This window comes from Mobula hypostoma, chromosome 13, assembly GCF_963921235.1.
Source record: "Mobula hypostoma chromosome 13, sMobHyp1.1, whole genome shotgun sequence".
In the NCBI taxonomy this organism is placed as follows: Eukaryota; Metazoa; Chordata; class Chondrichthyes; order Myliobatiformes; family Myliobatidae; genus Mobula; species Mobula hypostoma.
The window spans coordinates 1,417,615-1,439,579 of NC_086109.1; the positions used below are offsets into that span (position 1 = coordinate 1,417,615).

Sequence of the window (21,965 nt, forward strand, 5' to 3'; positions counted from 1 at the left end):
GAGTGGGAATGGGGTTCAAGTGAGATTAAAGGGATTGGGAAATGGGGTTTCATGAGATTAAAGGGAGCAGACAATGGGATTCGGGTGAGATTAAAGGGAGTGGGCAACGGGTTCAGGTAAAATTAAACGGAGTGGGCATTAGGGTTTGGGTAAGATTAAATGGAGTGGACAACGCGGTTCAGGTGAGATTAAAGGCAGTGGGCAGCAGGGTTTGGGTGAGATTAAAGGGAGTGGGTAATGGGATTCAGATGAGATTAAAGGGAGTGGGCAACGGGGTTCGGCTAAGATGAAATGGAGCAGGCAATAGGGCTGAGTAAGATTAAAGGGAGCGGGCAAACAGAGTTCAGGTAAAATGAAATGAAATGGGTAATGGGGTCAGGTAAGATTAAATGAAACGGGTAATAGGGTTGAGGTGGGGTAAAAGGGAGTGGGCAGCAGGATTTGGGTGAGGTTAAAGGGAGTGGGTAATGTGGTTCAGGTGAGATTAAAGGGAGTGGATAATGGGGTTCAAGAGAGATTAAAGGGAGCGGGTAATGGAGTTCCGGTGAGATGAAAGGGAGTTGTTAATAAGGTTCAGGAGAGATTAAAGGGAGTGGGCAATGGGTTTCAGGTGAGGTTAAGGGAAGGGGTAATGGGGTTCAGGTAAGATTAAATGAAATGGGTAATGGGGTTCAGGTAAGATGAAAGGGAGTGGGCAATGGGGTTCAAGTGTGATTAAAGGGAGTGGGCAATGGGGTTGAGATGAGATTAAACGGAGTGAGTAATAGGGTTCCAATAAGATTAAAGGGAGTGGGCAATAGGTTTCAGGTGAGATTAAAGGGAGCAGACAATGGGGTTCAGGAGAGATTAAATGGAGTGCGCAATAGGGCGGTGAGAAGAGATGCATTCAGTTTGGCGGAATAAGAGATGACATAATTGTGAGGGTAGGTCTGTGTGGAGAATAAGGGACAGGGCAATGGGATGGATTTCTCCTTCGTAGACCCAGTCCAGCCGATGGGCTGAATGGCCTTCCTGCTGTGACCACACTATAATATTCCGCACAGTTCTGGGATCATCTGATACTGTGAGAGTGTGACATTTCAGTCGACTGCGTGGGGTCTCGGTGGAAGGTGTGGTCTGGTCTGATAATTGATCTTCAAAGAAAGATGGTTGGAAGCCAAAGGCACAGAGGCTAGAGTGGGAGTGGGATGGAGAATTAAAGTCAGAGCGTCTGCGTTGTCAGGTTGATCCTAGCACCTTAATGGAAGTGTTCTGCAAGGTGTTCATTTTATCAATGTCTGGTTTCTCCAGTGAGGAGGTAACCCGATGTGGTTACCCAGGCTGGAAGAGGGCGATTGAATCAGTGCTTCACCTGATAGGACCCCTGTCCCTGCATTTAGGGGAAGGAAGAGGTGAAAAGTCAGGTGTTGCCCCTCTTGTGGTTACAGGAGAAGGTGGTGTAGGAGCAGTGTGGGGGTGGAGACGGAGGAGTGGAGCACTGTACTCCCAGACTGCTCGGAAAGGGAAGATGGTCCTGGTTCATCAAACAGCAGAGCTTAAGGACGTTGGTACGAGTGTGAAGTCAGATGTGTTCAGTGATGGGACCTCGTTGATGTTAGTGGAGTTGTCAGGGTACGATCCAGTGGACGTGGTGGTTGGTGGGGTGAAACCGTGAAATTATCCCCTTCTTCTGGTGGGGAACGGTTGGTGGCGGTAAGGGCAGAGGTGGGAGAAATGGAACATGCAGAGATTAAAGTTGCATCTTCTCCGTCTCAGAGCTGGTGTCAGGAGCAAACATCGTGGTTCAGAACTGCACTGGGACTTGTAACCTTAAGCTGACCTGCTCCGTGACTTCGGGCGACGCCATCAGCTTCACGTGGCAGAGGGAAGGAGAAATTGTGGGGAATGACAGCACCCATCAGCTCGGGGGACTCGGAGAGACGCTACTGGTTCGTCAGACAGCAGAGGCTAAGGACGTTCCGTACAACTGTGAGGTCGGAAACCCTCTCAACACAGTGGTGGCAGGTATCAAACTGGAGCGGCACGCCTGTAAACTGCGCTCATCCGGTGAGTGTCAGAGCAACAAGTGCGACGCACAGATTGTGGCAGTCCCCTTGCCCCAGCAGAGTTTTAGACGCAGCTATACTCTGGTTTGATTCTGTGCCTGGGACAATCTGTCAGCGGGAGTGAGACTGCAGTGAGTGGTAGTTAGGTGGGTGACGGTTCACCAAGGGTCCTCCCGCACTGCGATTAGCAACACCATCCCTGCAGATTCCGCAACCACTCCGCAGCGGGGATGGGAGAGCTCCTGTTTGGGCGGGTCTCATTTCCCTCTTCCCCTCGACTGGTCAAATATTTATCCAGCTCTACTTTAATCGTTTCCATTAAAGATGGTGCCGGTAACTGGCGACTTTGCGTGTGCTGTCCCGAGCACACTGTCCTCTCCACTATCCTAAACCCGAGAAACCCTTCTAAACCTCCAATCTAGCAAGATCAAGATCAACAACATCCCGGCGAAGCTACTGACCCAGCTGGAGACCACCGCGCCAGAACTGCTTCTTAAACTCTGGACCGCACCAGGACCCGACCAGCGAGGCCCACCACGTTCCCGGAGACCCGCGGCCTGCTACCGTGCCAGAACGCTTGGAGACACAGCCCATTCCGACCAGCACCTCTCCGGAGCAGACGGCCACACTGAAGTGACGGCGGAGACCTCAAGGTGCCCCAGACGCTTCCCTGGAGCGACCACCGTAAAGCCCCGTTGGTGGCCATCCACAGCTGCCGGAAGTGAGGCCTCCGCCACCGACCTCAGAAATCGAGCCCGAGGCTCGGCTGGAGCGGAGGCCTCCGCAACCATGACTTGGCTTACGGACTTGTTTCAGCCAGGAGCCCTCCGGGATTCAGTGTCAGCTTCGGGGTCCGACCCAATCGACAGCCCGGGCCCCCGGCAGCTGGAAGTGGCAGCGGAGCCTCCCCTGTTACTCGGCCCGACCCAGAGCGTCCGACGACGCGACCGGCTGATCGATCCCCACGGGATGCGTCCACCAACCTCAAAGAGCTGACAACAACACACTGCATCGATGGAAACCTGGAAAGATGCACTATTTACCGAGGAAACGTGGGAAAAGAGCTAATAAATTGACAGTTTTGTTTGTTATAATTCCCCAATATATTCACGGTATTTCTATATCAGACCAAATTGCATTTGTCACATTATTGGCTAGAAGGGCTATTTTATTAAAACGGAAAGATGCCTCTGCTTCCACTTTGATACAGTGGTTCTCTCAGGTGATGTTATGTCTTAGTTTGGAAAAAATTAGAAGTCGAACTTCTGATCCTAAATTTGACGGAGAAAAGGTGGGGTTCTTTTGCCGTTATTATCATTTGACTTGAGTTAATAAAGATGGTCCTTTTCTGATGCTTGGGTATATGGATTTGGTTGGCGGATCAATGTCTTTTTTTTATGGAAGCTTGTATGCGCATAGTTCCGGGTTTGTGCTCCAAATGGGGGTTTTTCCCGTTTTTTTTTAGTTCTTAGGGGTTTTCTCTGTTTTAGTTAGTAGCGGTTCTTTCTTCCCAATTTCCATTAAAAAAAAGCTTTAATACTTTGTTTTTAGATTATTATTGATAGACTGTTCAGCCTGGTTGATAGTTTAACTTTTACTCTACATATGGATATGTTGTCTTGATTATTTTGATGTATTTTTGTCATTTGTTGATTTTCAATAATAATTAATAAAAAGATTTAAAAAGAAAGGAAAAGAGCTGGGCTGATGGTCAGATTGAAGCTGAGGGGCTTCAGGGTCCCTATGCCCACCATCCTACTAGCTAATATGCAAACCATAGAGAACAAGGTGGATGATCTTAAAGGGAGACTCCCTACTGCAGGGAGATGCAGAACTGCTGTGTATTCTGTTTCACCGAGACCTGACTCTCCTCTGCCACCCCCGACTGTGCCATCCGACCGGAGGGATTTTCGATCCATCAGATGGACCGCACGGCGTCTTCAGGCAAGACGAGGGGAGGTGCTGTCTGCCTGCTACTACGTGGTGCTCGGACACGGTGGCACTGACAAGCTCCTGCAGCCCGAACCTGGAACACCTGTCGGTGAAGTGTCGTCCCTACTATCTGCCACGGGAATTCACCTGGGTCATACTGACAGCAGTCTACATTCCCCCCCAGGTGGACGTGTAGTGTGCCCTGAACATACTGTATGCCAACATCAGTGAACTTGAGACCAGGCAGCCGGAGGCTTTGCTCATTACAGCCGGGGACTTTAACCGGGCCAACCTCAGAAAGGCGCTGCCAAAGTTATACCAACATGTCTCCTGCCCCCACTAGAGGCCCGAATATACTTGACCATTGCTACACAGCAGTCAAGGATGCCTACCGTTCCATCCCACAACCTCACTTCGGAAAATTGGACCATCAGGCCGTACTCCTCCTCCCGGCTTACAAACAGAAACTGAAGCGGGAGGTCACGGTGATAAAAGTAGTGTCGCGTTGGACAGAGAAAACGGATGAGGTCCTCCGTGACTGCTTTGAATCGGTGGACTGGTTAGTATTCAAGGACTCAGCAGCTAACCTCGATGAGTATGCCTCAGCTGTCACGGACTTTATTTGGAAATGCACGGAGGACTGTGTGTCTCGCAAGACGATCCGGGTATTCGCTAACGGGAAACCTTGGATGAATTGTGAGGTCAAGTCCCTTTTAAAGGCTAGAGCTGAGGCTTTTAGGTCCGGGGATACTAGTCACTACACGGAATCCAGGCGTGAACTCCGGAAAGCCATTAAGGGCGCCAAGAGGCAATATCGAGCCAAGTTGGAAACCCAGGCTAACCAGAGGGATGCCAGTAGACTATGGCAGGGTCTAAATGAGATCACTGGGCGCAGAGGAAAGGCTGGGAATATCAATAACTGTGGCGCTTCTCTTCCTGATGAACTTCACATATTCTACGCAAGATTCAAACAAAAGAGGAGCGTCCTGCTCCCTCCGGATGAACCGGACCTGGTGGCATTAAGATTCATCATCACCGAGGAGGACGTTAAAAGGGCCCTCCTGAAGATAAATCCAAGGAAGGCGACGGGCCCAGATGGCGTCCCGGGACGGGTTCTCTGGGCCTGTGCAGGCGATCTAGCTGGAGTGTTTGCTGACATCTTCAACTGCTCCTTGCTTTAGTCTAAGATCCCCTCATGTTTTAAGAAGGCAACGATTATCCCAGTGCCGAAGAAGAGCAAGGTGGCATGCCTGAATGACTATCGACCTGTGGCTCTGACATCAATTGCTATGAAGTGCTTCGAGAGATTGGTTAATGCACACATCAACCACAGCCTACCGGTCAACCTCGACGCTTTGCAATTCACCAACCGGAGCAACAGGTCAATGGCAGATGCCATCTCTCTGGCCCTACATTCCTCCTTAGAACACCTGGAGAATAAAGATGCAGACGTAAGGCTCCTTTTCATTGACTACAGCTCTGCCTTTAATACCATCATTCCAAATAAACTGATTCCTAAGCTCTGGAACCTGAGTCTTAGCACTCAGATCTGCAGCTGGATCTTCAACTTCCTCACAGACAGGACCCAGGCTGTAAAAAAAAAAAAGGGGACAAGCTCTCCTCTACAATCACTCTGAGCACCGGTGCCCCACAAGGCTGTGTACTCAGCCCCCTGCTGTACTCACTGTACACCCATGATTGTGCAGCCAAGTTTCCATCAAACTCAATATATAAGTTTGCTGATGCCACAACAATTGTAGGCCGTATCTCGGGTAATGATGAGTTTGAGTACAGAGAGGAAATTAAGAACCTGGTGGCATGGTGCGAAGACAATAACCTATCCCTCAACGTCAGCAAGACGAAGGAATTGGTTGTTGACTTCAGAAGGAGTCGCGGACCACAAGACCCAATTTACATCGGTGGTGCGCAAGTGGAACAGGTCAAAAGCTTTAAGTTCCTCGGGGTTAATATCACAAATGACCTGACTTGGTCCAACCAAGCAGAGTTCACTGCCAAGAAGGCCCACCAGCACCTTTACTTCCTGAGAAAATTAAAGAAATTTGGCCTGTCCCCTAAAACCCTCACTAATTTTTATAGATGCACCGTAGAAAGCATTCTTTCAGGGTGCATCACAACCTGGTATGGAAGTTGTCCTGTCCAAGACGGAAAGAAGCTGCAGAAGATTGTGAACACAGCACAGCACATCACAGAAACCAATCTTCTGTCCTTGGACTCACTTTACACCGCACGCTGTCAGAGCAGGGCTGCCAGGATAATCGAGGACATGACCCATCCAGCCAACACACTTTTCGTCCCTCTTCACTCCGGGAGAAGGCTCAAGAGCTTGAAGACTCATATGGCCAGATGTGGGAACAGCTTCTTTCCAACTGTGATAAGACTGCTGAACAGATCCTGACCTGGATCTGGGCCATACCCTCCAAATACCTGGACCTGCCTCTCGGTTTTTTTTTGCGCTACCTTACTTTCCATTCTTCTATTTTCTATTTATGATTTATAAGTTACATTTTTAATATTTACTAGTTTTTACTAATTTTAATATCTTTAATATTTTAATATTTGTAATCCAGGGAGTGGGAAGCACAGAATCAAATATCGCTGTGATAATTGTACGTTCTACTATCAATAGTTTGGCGACAATAAAGTATAAAGTATAATTACTTCCACCATGCACCGGGAGAGAGAATTCCCGAGATTCACCATCTTCTACCAGAAGATATTTCAACACCTCAACAAGCGTTTAATTAGAGTAAGGGGAAATATGAGGCTATTAGGCAGGAACTTGGAAGGATAAATTGGAACAGATGTTCTCAGGCAAATGTATGGCAGAAATGTGGCAAATGTTCAGGGGATATTTGTGTGGAGTTCTGCATAGGTACGTTCCAATGAGACACTGAATGGATGATAGGGTACAGGAACCGTGATGTACAAAGGCTGTTGTAAATATAGCCAAGAAGAAAAGAAAAGCTTACGAAAGGTTCAAAAAACTAGTTAATGATAGAGATCTAGAAGATTATAAGGCTAGCAGCAAGGAGCTTAAGAAAGAAATTAGGAGAGCCAGAAGGGGCCATGAGAAGGCCATTGGGAGCAGGATTAAAGAAAATCCCAAGGCATTCTACAAGTATGTGAAAAGCAAGAGGATAAAATGTGAGAGAATAGGACCAATCAAGTGTGACAGTGGAAAAGTGTGTATGGAACCGGAGGAGACAGCAGAGGTATTAATGAGTACTTTGCTTCAGTATTCACTATGCAAAACGATCTTGGCGATTGAAGAGATGATTTACAGCAGACTGAAAAACTTGAACGTACAGATATTAAGAAAAAAGATGTATTGGAGCTTTTGGAAAGCATTAAGTTGGATAAGTCACCAGGACAGGATGAAATGTACCCCACTCTACTGTGGGAGGTGAGGGAGGAGATTACTGAGCCTCTGGCGATGATCTTTGAATCATCAATGGGGACAGGAGAGGTTCCAGAGGACTGGAGGTTTGCAGATGTTGTTCCCCTAATCAAGGAAGGGAGCAGAGGTAGCCCAGGAAATTATAGACCAGTGAGTCTTAATTCAGTGGTTAGTAAGTTGATGGAAAACATCCTGAGAGGCAGGATTTATGAACATTTGGAGAGGTATGATATGATTAGGACTAGTTAGCATGGCTTTGTCAAAGGCAGGTCGTGCCTTATGAGCCTGATTGAATTTTTTGAGGATGTGACTAGACACATTGATGAAAGTAGAGCAGCAGGTGTAGTGCATATAGATTTCAGCAAGGCAGCATCGTTTGTGGGCTGCGGAGTGAGCCGGGAGCAGAGTGAAGGCTTAAGGGTTTTGGCTGAACGGGCTCAGGTGGAAATGAGTGAGGTGAAGTAGGTTTGGCTTTCATTTTTTCCTGTTATTTGAGGTGAGGGGGAAGTATGAGTGTGACAGCAGCTTGTTGTTCTCGGTGCTGGATGTGGGAGGTCCTGGAGTCTCCAGGCCTCCCAGATGTCCACATCTGCGCCAGGTGCGCCGAGATGCAGCTCCTAAGGGACTGCGTTAGGGAACTAGAGCTGCAGCTCGATGACCTTCGTCTGGTCAGGGAGAGTGAGGAGTTGATAGAGAGGAGTTACAGGCAGGTGGTCGCACCGGGGCCACGGGAGGCAGACAAGTGGGTCACGGTTAGGAGGGGGAAGGGGAAGAGCCAGGTAATAGAGAGTACCCCTGTGGCTGTGCCCCTTGACAACAGGTACTCCTGTTTGAGTACTGTTGGGGGGTACAGCTTACCTGGGGAGAGCGACAGTGGCCGTGCCTCCGGCACAGAGTCTGGCCCTGTAGCTCAGAAGGGTAGGGAAAGGAAGAGGAGGGCAGTTGTGATAGGGGACTCGATAGTAAGGGGGTCAGATAGGCGATTCTGTGGACGCAGTCCAGAGACCCAGATGGTAGTTTGCCTCCCTGGTGCCAGGGTCCGGGATGTTTCTGATCGCGTCCAAGATATCCTGAAGTGGGAGGGAGAGGGGCCAGAGGTCGTGGTACATATAGGTACCAATGACATATGTAGGAAAGGGAAGAGGTCCTGAAAGGACAATATAGGGAGTTGAGAAAAAGAACCATAAAGGTAGTAATCTCGGGATTACTGCCTGTGCCACGCGACAGTGAGAGTAGGAACGCAATGAGCTGGAGGATAAATGCGTGACTGAGGGATTGGAGTGGGGGCAGGGATTCAAGTTTTTGGATCATTGGGACTTCTTTTGGCGCAGGTGTGACCTGTACAAAAACGATGGGTTGCACTTGAATCCTAGGGGGAACAAACATCCTGGCAGGGAGATTTGCGAAGGCTACTGAGGTGACTTTAAACTAGAATGGTTGGGGGGTGGGAATCAAATTGAAGAGATTAGGTGGGAGGAGGTTAGTTCCCAAATAGAGAAAGCTAGAAGACAGTGTGTGAGGGAGCATAGGCAGGGGACAGAGATCGGGAGCATTCAGACCGAAGATATAGGGGAGAAGGAAGAAAAAGATAACAAAGTTGTTTGCTCCATTAAGGACAAACAGAGAGTAAGAGGTGGAAGGTTTCTTAAATGCATCTATTTTAATGCTAGGAGCATTGTAAGAAAGGTGGATGAGCTTAGAGCATGGATTAATACCTGGAAATATGATGTTGTAGCTATTAGTGAAACATGGTTGCAGGAGGGGTGTGATTGGTGACTAAATATTCCTGGATTTCGTTGCTTCAGGTGTGATAGAACAGGAGGGGCAAGAGGAGGAGGTGTTGCATTGCTTGTCAGAGAATATATAACAGCGGTGCTCTGGCAAGATAGATTAGTGGACTTGTCCAGGGAGACTATTTGGGTGGAATTGAGGAATGGGAAAGGTGTAGTGATGCTTATAGGGGTGTATTATAGACCACCTAATGGCGAGCGAGAATTGGAGGAGCAAGTTTGTAAGGAGATAGCAGATATTTGTGGTAAGGACAAGGTTGTGATTGTGGGAGATTTTAATTTTCCACGCATTGACTGGGAAGCCCATTCTGTAAAAGGGCTGGATCATTTGGAGTTTGTCAAATGTGTGCAAGATAGTTTTTTGCAGCAATACATAGAGGTACCAACTAGAGAAGGGACAGTGTTGGATCTCCTGTTAGGGAATGAGATAGGGCAGGTGACGGAGGTATGTGTTGGAGATCACTTCGGGTCCAGTGATCACAGTGCCATTAGTTTCAATATAATTATGGAGAAGGATAGGATTGGACCCACGGTTGAGATTTCTGATTGGGGAAAGGCTATCTTTGAGGAGATGCGAAAGGATTTAGAAGGAGTGGATTGGGACAATTTGTTTTATGGGAAGGATGTAGTAGAGAAATGGAGGTCATTTAAAGGTGAAATTTTGAGGGTACAGGATCTTTATGTTCCTGTTAGGTTGAAAGGAAAGGTTAGAAGTTTGACAGAGCCATGGTTTTGAAGGAATACTGGAAACTTAGTTTGGAAAAAGAGAGGGATTTACAATAAATATAGGCAGCATGGAGTAAATGTGGTGTTTGAGGAAAATAAAGAATGTAAAAAGAATCTTAAATAAATTAGAAAAGCTAAAAGAAGATATGAGGCTGCTTTAGCAAGCAAGGGGAAAATAAATCCAAAGGGTTTCTACTGTTATATTAATAGCAAAAGGATAGTGAGGGATAGTGAGGGTCCCTTAGAGAATCAGAGTGGACGGCTATGTGCAGAGTGGGGGAGATTTTGAACAATTTCTTTTCTTCGGGATTCACTAAGGAGAAGGATACTGAATTGTGTAAGGTAAGGGAAACAAGAAGGGTAGTTATGGAAAGTATGATGATTAAAGAAGAGAAAGTACTGGCACTTTTAAGAAATATAAAAGTGGATAAGTCTCTGGGTCCAGACAAGATATTCCCCAGGACCTTGAGGGAAGTTAGTGTGGAAATAGCAGGGGCTCTGACAGAAATATTTCGAATGTCATTAGAAACGGGGATGGTGCCAGAGGATTGGCGTATTGCTCATGTTATTCCATTGTTTAAAAAGGGTTCTAAGAGTAAACCTAGCAATTATCAGCCTGTGAGTTTGACGTCAGTGGTGGGTAAATTGATGGAAACCATTTTTAGAGATGGTATATATAATTATCTGGATAGACAGGGTCTGATTAGGAACATTCAACATGGATTTGTGCGTGGAAGGTCACGTTAGACAAATCTTATTGAATTTTTTGATGAGGTTACTAGGAAAGTCGACGAGGGTAAATTAGTGGATGTTGTCTATATGGACTTCAGTAAGGCCTTTGACAAGGTTCCACATGGAAGGTTAGTTAGGAAGGTTCAATCGTTAGGTATTAATATTGAAGTAGTAAAATGGATTCAGCAGTGGCTGAATGGGAGACATCAGAGAGTAGTGGTGGATAACTGTTTATCAGATTGGAGGCCGGTGACTAGTGGTGTGCCTCAGGGATCTGTACTGGGCCCAATGTTGTTTGTCATATATATTAATAATCTGGATGATGGGGTGGTAAATTGGATTAGTAAGTATGCAGATGATAATAAGATAGGTGGCGTTGTGGATAATGAAGTAGGTTTTCAAAGCTTGCAGAGAGATTTAGACCAGTTAGAAGAGTGGGCTGAAAGATGGCAGACAGAGTTTAATGCTGATAAATATGAGGTGCTACATTTTGGTAGGACTAATCAAAATAGAACATACATGGTAAATGGTAGGGCATTGAAGAATGCAGTAGTACAGAGGGATCTAGGAATAATGGTGCATAGTTCCCTGAAGGTGGAATCTCATGTGGATAGGGTGGTGAAGAAAGCTTTTGGTATGCTGGCCTTTATAAATCAGAGCATTGAGTTTAGGAGTTGGGATGTAATGTTGAAATTGTATAAGGCATTGGTGAGTCCAAATTTGGAGTATTGTGTACAGTTCTGGTCACCGATTTATAGGAAACATGTCAATAAAATTGAGAGTACAGGGGAGACTTACGAAAATGTTGCCTGGGTTTCATCTCCTAAGTTACCGAGAAAGGTTGAACAAGTTGGGTCTTTATTCTTTGGAGCGTAGAAGGTTGAGGGGGGACTTGATAGAGGTATCTAAAATTATGAGGGTGATAGATAGAGTTGACGTGGATAGGCTTTTTCCATTGAGAGTGAGGGAGATTCAAACAAGAGGACATGAGTTGAGAGTTAAAGGGCAAATGTTTAGGGGTAACATAAGGGGGAAATTCTTTACTCAGAGAGTGGTAGCTGTGTGGAACGAGCTTCCAGCAGAAGTGGTTGAGACAGTTTCGATGTGGTCATTTAAAGTTAAATTGGTTAGACATATGGACAGGAAAGGAATGGAGGGTTATGGGCTGAGTGCAGGTCGGTGGGACTAGGTGAGAGTAAGAGTTAGGCATGGACTAGAAGGGCCGAGATGGCCTGTTTCCGTGCTGTAATTGTTATATGGTTATATTTGATAAGGTACTGCACGCAAGGCTTATTGAGAAAGTAAGGAGGCATGGGATCCAAGGGGACATTGCTTTGTGGATCCAGAACTGGCTTGCCCACAGAAGGCAAAGAGTGGTTGTAGGCGGGTCATATTCTGCATGGAGGCCGGTCACCAGTGGTGTGCCTCGGGGATCTGTTCTGGGACCCCTACTCTTTGTGATTTTTATAAATGACCTGGATGAGGAAGTGGAGGGATGGGTTAGTAAATTTGCTGATGAGACAAAGGTTGGAAGTGTTGTGGATGGTGTGGAGGGCTGTCAGAGGTTACAGCGGGATATCGATAGGATGCAAAATTGGGCTGAGAAGTGGCAGATGGAGTTCAACCCAGATTACTGTGAGGTGGTTCATTTTGATAGGTCAAATATGATGGCAGAATATAGTATTAATGAGAACACTTTTGGCAATGTGGAGGATCAGAGAGATTTTGGGTTCTGAGTTGATAGGACACTCAAAGCTGCTGCGCAGGTTGACTCTGTGGTTAAGACGGCGTATTGTGCATTGTCCTTCATCAATCATGGAACTGAATTTAGGAGCTGAGAGGTAATGTTGCAGCTATATAGGACCCTGGTCAGACCCCACTTAGAGTACTGTGCTCAGTTCTGATTGCCTAACTACAGGAAGGATGTGGAAACCATTGAAAGGGTGCAGAGGATATTTACAAGGATGTTGACTGGATTGGGGAGCATGCCTTATGAGAATAGGTTGAGTGAACTTGGCCTTTTCTCCTTGGAGCGACGGAGGATGAGAGGTGACCTGATAGAGGTGTATAAGATGATGAGAGGCATTGATCATGTGGATTGTCAGAGGCTTTTTCCCAGGGCTGAAATGGCTAGCACAAGGGGACACAGTTTTAAGGTGCTAGAAAGTAGGTACAGAGGAGATGACAGGGGTAAGTTTGTTACTCAGAGAGTGGTGAGTGCGTGGAATGGGCTGCCAGCAACGGTGATGGAGGTGGATACGATAGGGTATTTTAAAAGTCTCCTGGATAGGTACATGGAGCTTTGAAAAATAGAGGGCTATGGGTAACCCGAGGTAATTTCTAAAGTAAGGACATGTTTGGCACAGCTTTGTGGGCCGAAGGGCCTGTATTGTGCTGTAGGTTTTCTATGTTTCTACAATCCTAATATTCTGCAGTGTTAAATGACCTGCCCCTTACCATTGCAGATACAAAGCCAATGAAATGCAGTTAGCATCTAACCATAAATGCAAATAGTGTTATTTACAAAATAACTGTGAATAAAAAAAGTGCTACAGCACACAAATATAAAAGTACTGAGATAGTACAATACGGATGCAATACTGCTTAGCGCTGTGATGTGAGGTTCAGCAGGGTCACAGCCTCAGGGAAGAAGCTCTTCCTGTGCCTGCTGGTGCGGGAGTGGAGGCTCCTGTAGTGCCTACCGGCTGGGAGGAGAGTGAAAAGTCCATGGCTAGGGTGAGATACATCCCTGATAATGCTTTTCACCTTTCCCAGGCAGCATTTATGGTAGATGTTCTCAATGGTGGGCAATTGGGTGCCGATAATCCACTGGGCAGTTTTCACCACACGCTGGAGTGCTTTGCGGTCCGATATGGGACAATTGCCATACCACACTGAGATGCAGTTGGTGAGTATGCTCTCAATGGTACAGCAGTAAAAGTCCATCAGTATCCTGGGACAGAGGTGAACTTTCCTGATGCTCCGCAGGAAATAAAGGTGCTGTTGCACCTTTTTGATCAGGATGGAGGAGTTCAGGGACCAGGTGAGATCCTCGGATATGTGGACATCAGGGAATTTGAAGCTTGATACACGCTCCACTACAGCTTCGTTGATGTAGATGGGGACGAGAGTGTGGCTCCTTGCATACCTGAAGTCCACAATGATCTCCTTGGTCTTCTGGGTGTTAAGGGTCAGGTTGTTGTCAGCACACCATGCGGCCAAGTGCTGGACCTCGTCCCTGTAGGCTGTCTCGTCATCCCCTCTGATCAGGCCAACCACCGTGGTGTCGCCATATGTACAGAGTACTGAAAAAATAGTGACTGACAGATCAGCCCTCTGGGATTATGACTGCCTTGTGCAATAGGTGTCAGGTGCTAGAGAGACTGTATTCATTCCTTGTATGAATGGAAGAAAATTGATATAGCACAGGGGGAAAAGATTTAATTTAGTTCAGAGAGAAGAGATTGCAGAGATGCTGGAACTTCTGAGCAATACACACAAAATGCTGGAAGAACTCAGCAGCTCAAGAATAAGCGATGAACATTTTGGGCTGAGACCCTGTACCAAGACTAGAAAAGAGTCAGGAGTGGAAGGAGTACAAGGTGGCGGGTGATAGGTAGTGGATGATAATGAGAGAAGCTATGGGGTGATAGATGCAAGAGACAAAGGGCAAACAAAGTAGGCACCTAATAGGAGATGACTGCACAATGGAGTAACTGGAAGAAGGTGGGGGAAGTATAGGAGGCGACGAGCAGGATAAAAGACCACAACACAATACAATTCCATTCTCTTGTCTTCTTGTAACCTCTCATACCCTGATTTATCAAGAATCTAACAAACTCCACCATAAATACACCCAATCACCTGGCCTCCACAGCTGCTGGTGGCAATAAATTTATGACCCTCTGGCTAACAAAAAATCCGCTTCATCTTCGTTCTTAGATGTCCCTCTATTCTGAGGATATGCCCTCTGATCCCAGATTTCCCCACTATAGGAAACATACTCTCCAAATCCACACTACTTAAACCTTTCAAGATTCGATAGGTTTCAATGAGATTCCCCCCCCCCCATTGTTTAAATTCCAGCAAGTACAGTCACAAAGCCCTCATGCGATCCTCATATGATAAGGTTTTCATTACAGGAATCGTTTTTGTGAACGGCCTTGGAACCTTCTCTGATGTCAGTGCATACTTTTGTAGATAAGGGGCGCAAAAGGAACAGAGCCTCATAGAGCGGGCAGCGTAGTTTGCGGGCTGCAGAGTGAGCCGGGAGCAGAGTGAAGACTTAAGGGCTTCGGCTCAATGGGCTTAGGCGGAAACGGGCGAGGCGAGGAAGGATTGGCATTCATTTTCTGTTGTTATTTGAGGAGAGGGGCAGAATGAGCGTGAGGGCAGTTTGCTGTTCTTGGTGTCGGATGTGGGAGGCCCTGGAGTCTCCAAGCCTCCCGGACGTCTACATCTGCGCCAAGTGCATCAAGTTGCAGCTCCTAAGGGACCGCGTTACGGAACTGGAGCTGCAGCTCGATGACCTTCGTCTGGTCAGGGAGAGTGAGGAGGTGATAGAGAGGAGTGGAAGGCAGGTGGTCACACTGGGGCCACGGGAGGCAGACAAGTGGGTCACGGTTAGGAGGGGGAAGGGGAAGAGTCAGGTAATAGGGAGTACCCCGGTGGCTGTGCCCCTTAACAACAGGTACTCCTGTTTGAGTACTGTTGGGGGGGACAGCTTACCCAGGGAAAGCGACAGTGGCCGTGCCTCCGGCACAGAGTCTGGCCCTGTAGCTCAGAAGGGTAGGGCAAGGAAGAGGAGGGCAGTTGTGATAGGGGACTCGATAGTAAGGGGGTCAGATAGGCGATTCTGTGGACGCAGTCCAGAGACCCGGATGGTAGTTTGCCTCCCTGGTGCCAGGGTCCGGGATATTTCTGATCGTGTCCAAGATATCCTGAAGTGGAAGGGTGAGGAGCCAGAGGTCGTGGTACATATAGGTACCAATGACATAGGTAGGAAAAGGGATGAGGTCCTGAAAGGAGAATATAGGGAGCTAGGAAGGGAGTTGAGAAAAAGGACCGCATAGGTAGTAATTTCGGGATTACTGCCTGTGCCACGCAACAGTGAGAGTAGGAATGCGATGAGGTGGAGGATAAATGCGTGGCTGAGGGATTGGAGCAGGGAGCAGGGATTCAAGTTTTTGGATCATTGGGACCTCTTTTGGCGCAGGCGTGACCTGTACAAAAAGGACGGGTTACACTTGAATCCTAGGGGGACCAATATCCTGGCAGGGAGATTAGCAGAGGCTACTGAGGTGACTTTAAACTAGAATGGTTGGGGGGTGGGAATCAAATCAAAGAGGCTAGGCGTGAGGAGGTTAGTTCACAACAGAGGGATGGGAACCAGTGCAGAGAGACAAAGGGGTGTAAAGTGAGGGTAGAAGCAAAAAGTACAAAGGAGAAAAGTAGAAGTGGCAGGCCGACAAATCCAGGGCAAGCATCAAAAAGGGCCACTTTTCAACATAATTGTATAAGGGCTAAGAGAGTTGTAAAAGAGCGCCTGAAGGCTTTATGTGTCAATGCAAGGAGCATTCGTAATAAGGTGGATGAATTGAAAGTGCAGATTGTTATTAATGATTATGATATAGTTGGGATCACAGAGATATGGCTCCAGGGTGACCAGGGATGGGAGCTCAACGTTCAGGGATATTCAATATTCAGGAGGGATAGACATGAAGGAAGGGGAGGTGGGGTGGCGTTGCTTGTTAAAGAAGAGATTAACGCAATAGAAAGGAAGGACATAAGCCGGGAAGATGTGGAATCGATATGGGTAGAGCTGCGTAACACTAAGGGGCAGAAGACGCTGGTGGGAGTTGTGTACAGGCCACCTAACAGTAGTAGTGAGGTCGGAGATGGTATTAAACAGGAAATTAGAAATGTGTGCAATAAAGGAACAGCAGTTATAATGGGTGACTTCAATCTACATGTAGATTGGGTGAACCAAATTGGTAAAGGTGCTGAGGAAGAAGATTTCTTGGAATGTATGCGGGATGGTTTTTTGAACCAACATGTCGAGGAACCAACTAGAGAGCAGGCTATTCTGGACTGGGTTTTGAGCAATGAGGAAGGGTTAATTAGCAATCTTGTCGTGAGAGGCCCCTTGGGTAAGAGTGACCATAATATGGTGGAATTCTTCATTAAGATGGAGAGTGACATAGTTAATTCAGAAACAAAGGTTCTGAACTTAAAGAGGGGTAACTTTGAAGGTATGAGACGTGAATTAGCTAAGATAGACTGGCAAATGACACTTAAAGGATTGACGGTGGATATGCAATGGCAAGCATTTAAAGGTTGCATGGATGAACTACAACAATTGTTCATCCCAGTTTGGCAAAAGAATAAATCAAGGAAGGTAGTGCACCCGTGGCTGACAAGAGAAATTAGGGATAGTATCAATTCCAAAGAAGCAGCATACAAATTAGCCAGAGAAAGTGGCTCACCTGAGGACTGGGAGAAATTCAGAGTTCAGCAGAGGAGGACAAAGGGCTTAATTAGGAAGGGAAAAAAAATTATGAGAGAAAACTGGCAGGGAACATAAAAACGGACTGTAAAAGCTTTTATAGATATGTAAAAAGGAAAAGACTGGTAAAGACAAATGTAGGTCCCCTGCAGACAGAAACAGGTGAATTGATTATGGGGATCAAGGACATGGCAGACCAATTGAATAATTACTTTGGTTCTGTCTTCACTAAGGAGGACATAAATAATCTTCCAGAAATAGTAGGGGACAGAGGGTCCAGTGATATGGAGGAACTGAGCGAAATACATGTTAGTAGGGAAGTGGTGTTAGGTAAATTGAAGGGATTGAAGGCAGATAAATCCCCAGGGCCAGATGGTCTGCATCCTAGAGTGCTTAAGGAAGTAGCCCAAGAAATAGTGGATGCATTAGTGATAATTTTTCAAAACTCGTTAGATTCTGGACTAGTTCCTGAGGATTGGAGGGTGGCTAATGTAACTCCACTTTTTAAAAAAGGAGGGAGAGAGAAACTGGGGAATTATAGACCGGTTAGCCTAACATCGGTGGTGGGGAAGCTGCTGGAGTCAGTTATCAAGGATGTGATAACAGCACATTTGGAAAGCGGTGAAATGATCGGACAAAGTCAGCATGGATTTGTGAAAGGAAAATCATGTCTGATGAATCTCACAGAATTTTTTGAAGATGTAACTAGTAGGGTGGATAGGGGAGAACCGGTGGATATGGTATATTTGGATTTTCAAAAGGCTTTTGACAAGGTCCCGCACAGGAGATTAGTGTGCAAACTTAAAGCACACGGTATTGGGGGTAAGGTATTGATGTGGGTGGAGAATTGGTTAGCAGACAGGAAGCAAAGATTGGGAATAAACGGGACCTTTTCAGAATGGCAGGCGGTGACTAGTGGGGTACCGCAAGGCTCAGTGCTGGGACCCCAGTTGTTTACAATATATATTAATGACTTGGATGAGGGAATTAAATGCAGCATCTCCAAGTTTACGGATGACACGAAGCTGGGTGGCAGTGTTAGCTGTGAGGAAGATGCTGAGAGGATACAGGGTGACTTGGATAGGTTGGGTGAGTGGGCAAATTCATGGCAGATGCAATTTAATGTGGATAAATGTGAAGTTATCCACTTTGGTGGCAAAAATAGGAAAACAGATTATTATCTGAATGGTGGCCGATTAGGAAAAGGGGAGGTGCAACGAGACCTGGGTGTCATTATACACCAGTCATTGAAAGTGGGCATGCAGGTACAGCAGGCGGCGAAAAAGGCGAATGGTATGCTGGCATTTATAGCGAGAGGATTTGAGTACAGGAGCAGGGAGGTACTACTGCGGTTGTACAAGGCCTTGGTGAGACCACACCTGGAGTATTGTGTGCAGTTTTGGTCCCCTAATCTGAGGAAAGACATCCTTGCCATAGAGGGAGTACAAAGAAGGTTCACCAGATTGATTCCTGGGATGGCAGGACTTTCATAAGAAGAACGACTGGATGAACTGGGCTTGTACTCATTGGAATTTAGAAGATTGAGGGGGGATCTGATTGAAACGTATAAAATCCTAAAGGGATTGGACAGGCTAGATGCAGGAAGATTGTTCCCGATGTTGGGGAAGTCCAGAACGAGGGGCCACAGTTTGAGGATAGAGGGGAAGCCTTTTAGGACCGAGATTAGTAGTAACTTCTTCACACAGAGAGTGGTGAATCTGTGGAATTCTCTGCCACAGGTAACAGTTGAGGCCAGTTCATTGGCTTTATTTAAGAGGGAGTTAGATATGGCCCTTGTGGCTACGAGGGTCAGGGGGTATGGAGGGAAGGCTGGGGCGGGGTTCTGAGTTGGAGGATCAGCCATGATCATAATAAATGGTGGTGCAGGCTCGAAGGGCCGAATGGCCTACTCCTGCACCTATTTTCTATGTTTCTATGTTTCTAAAACTGCTTTCGATATTGCAAATGTGGCCTTGCCCGGTGCCTTATAAAGCCTCAACATTACATCTGTGTTTTTATATTCTAGTCCTCTCAAAATGAATGCTAACATTGCATTTGCCTTCCTCACCACTGGCTCAACCTGCAAGTTAACCTTTAGGGAACCCTGCACGAGGACTCCCAAAGCCCAATGCACTTCAGATTTTTGAATTTTCTCCCCATTTAGAAAATACTTGTATTCTTCCACCAAAGAGCATGACCATAGACTTTCTGACACTGTATTCTATCTGCCACCTCTTTGCTGATTCTCCTCAGCAGCATAAGTCCTTTTGCAGTCTCCCGGCTTCCTCAAACTACCTACCCTTCCATCATATGATTATCTTCATAATGTCCATAAACCTGGCATCAATTCTGTCTTCCAAATCATTGACATACAACATAAAAATAAGTGGTCCCAACACAGTCCCCTGCAGAACACCACTAGTCACCAGCATTCAAACAGTAAAAGACTCCCTTTATTCCCACTCATTCATTGCCGCCTGTGAAACAGTCAATGGCTTATCCATATTAGTATCTTTCCTGGAATACCATAAGCTCTTATCTTGTTAAACAGTCTTATGTGTGGCACCTTCTCAACCGCCTTCTGAAAATCCAAGTACACAATATCCACAGACTCTCTTTTATCTACTTGATATTTCCTCAAAGAATTTCAACAAATTTGTCAGGTACCATTTCCCAGGAAGGAAACCATGCTGCCTCCAGTTACCCTGAAAACTTATCCTTAGCAATGGACTCCAGTATTATCACAATCACCATGGTCAGGCTATCTGGCTTACAATTTCCACCCTCCCTTCCTAAAGAATGGAGTAACATTTGCAACTTTCCAGTCGTCTGGAATTATGTTAGAATCTAGTGATTCCAATACCTCCTCAATCTCTTCAGCTACCTCTTTCAAATCCTGGTGTGTAGTCTAAATGGTCCATATGTCCTATTTACCTCAGATATTTCAGTGTTGCAAGCACCTTACCCCTAATAGTAGCAACTACACTCACCTCTGCCCCTGACATTCTCGAACTTCCAGCATACCAGTAGTGTCTTCCACAGTGAAGTTTGATGCAAAATACTTATTCAGTTCATCTGCCATTTCCTTGGCCTCCGTTACTACCTCTCCAGCATCATTTTCCAGCAGTCCTATATCCACTCTCGCCCCTCTTTTACTCTTTATATCTTGAAAAAAAAACTTTAGGGATTCTCTTTTATATTATTGGCTAGCTTACTTTTTTATTTCATCTTTTTCATCCTTATGGCTTTCTTAATTACATTCTGTTGGTTGATAAAAGCTTCCCAATCCTCTAACTTCCCACCAATTGTTGCTCTATTATATGCTCTCTCTTTCGCATTTATGTTGGCTTTGACTTCTCTTGTCAGCCATGGTTGCATGATTCTACCTTTAGAACACTTCTTCATCTTTGGGATGTGTCAATTGCAAGCCTTCCAAATTGCTTTCAGAAACTAAAGCCACTGCTGCTCTGCCATGATCTCTGTTGGGATCGCCTTCCACTTAACTTTGGCCAGGTCCTCTCTCACATGAGGACGGGGAGGTGAAGAGAAAGGCTGAGGGGGGTGGAGCAAAAATAGTGAGGGTCGGAATACAGACAGGAGTCAGTGTTCATGCCATCAGGTTGGAGACTACTCAGATGGAATATGAAGTGTTGCTCCTTCAACCTGACTTTTGCCTAAATGAGGCAGCAGAAGAGGCCATGGTTAGACATGTCGGTGTGTCAGTGGGAAGTCTGCAAATGGAGTAATTAATTCAGCATTGAGTTTGGTGCAGATATTGTGATCTCAAGGGTTTGGTCCTGTGCTGTACTGTTCCATGTGTGGTGTAGACAAAGATCTCCACAGGTCTCAGCAAAGTTCTGTCTCCTGTGCAGCAAAGTTGTACTGGATGGAGCAGAGTTTGTGAGGGGTGACTAGAGGGGTCTCAATGGTATTGGAAGGAAAGCGATGTCGGAGAGTGATAGGAGGAGTGATTTGAGGGGACTGAGGCACTGAGTTGGTGTGACAGGGAGATTTCCCCAGCCTGAGGTGGGATGGAGACACTAATCCCATGTCTTGGGGAGTGTGAGGATGGTATTAATCATGGAATCTTCTCTCTTTCCAGATACAGTACCTGATAAAATAACAACACCATGCACAGCAGCACACAGTACAACGAAAACAGATGGGAAAATAAATAATATGTCAGGAGACGGTTCAAAGGTAAGAGAGCGGAATACAGCAATGCCATTGGTACCTCAGAAAATGAGTCTACTGGTCGGACTGGCAGTGATGGTAACCCTCCTGATTTCCCTCTCGCTGTGATTAGCTTCGTCCTGCAGAAGAAAGAAGAGCTGCAGGAAGGGAACCGTCTTCAGGCACCGAGGATGACTAGATCTGACACACAGTCCGTGTGGGTGGTGGTTGGTGGAGGTGGGGGGGGAGAGGGTGGGGCAGGGTAGGATTGGGAGGATGGTGACATTGGGGAATGGAGGGAGGGTTTAGATGGGGACTGATTGGGGAAGGGTTCATGACTGTTGGACTGTTGTTGTTCAACTTTCTTTGTATTTACTTCCATTTTTTAAAATCGCTTGTTGGTTTGTAAACTTTTAGTAACTTGTAGTATATTTGGCTTTTCCTGTATACCTGGTCTAAAAACTTGAAGTGTAACTCAGAGAGCACCTGTTCACAGGTTATTATGAGAAGATTCCCTTTTCGAACCTGTGACACCAATTTTCAGATCATGAGGACATGTTCTCATTTCTTTGGAGCCTTGCCTTGCTTGCTGCTACAGGCTGAACATTTCTGACATGTACTATGATCAGCATCTAATAAAGTGT

The 21,965-nt window shown here is 46.3% G+C and overlaps 1 protein-coding gene across 1 annotated transcript in view; it reads left to right on the forward strand.

Annotated features, from left to right (window-relative positions):
- LOC134355868 (T-lymphocyte surface antigen Ly-9-like) overlaps positions 1-21,521 on the forward strand; it is a 41,461-nt gene extending 19,940 nt beyond the window's left edge. The window contains exons 4-5 of the mRNA XM_063066372.1: positions 1,756-2,046; positions 21,251-21,521. Of these exons, the coding sequence (XP_062922442.1) occupies positions 1,756-2,046; positions 21,251-21,450 (491 nt within the window). The 3' untranslated portion in view covers positions 21,451-21,521. The remainder of the gene's footprint in view (positions 1-1,755; positions 2,047-21,250) is intronic.
- Positions 21,522-21,965: the final 444 nt, after the last annotated feature.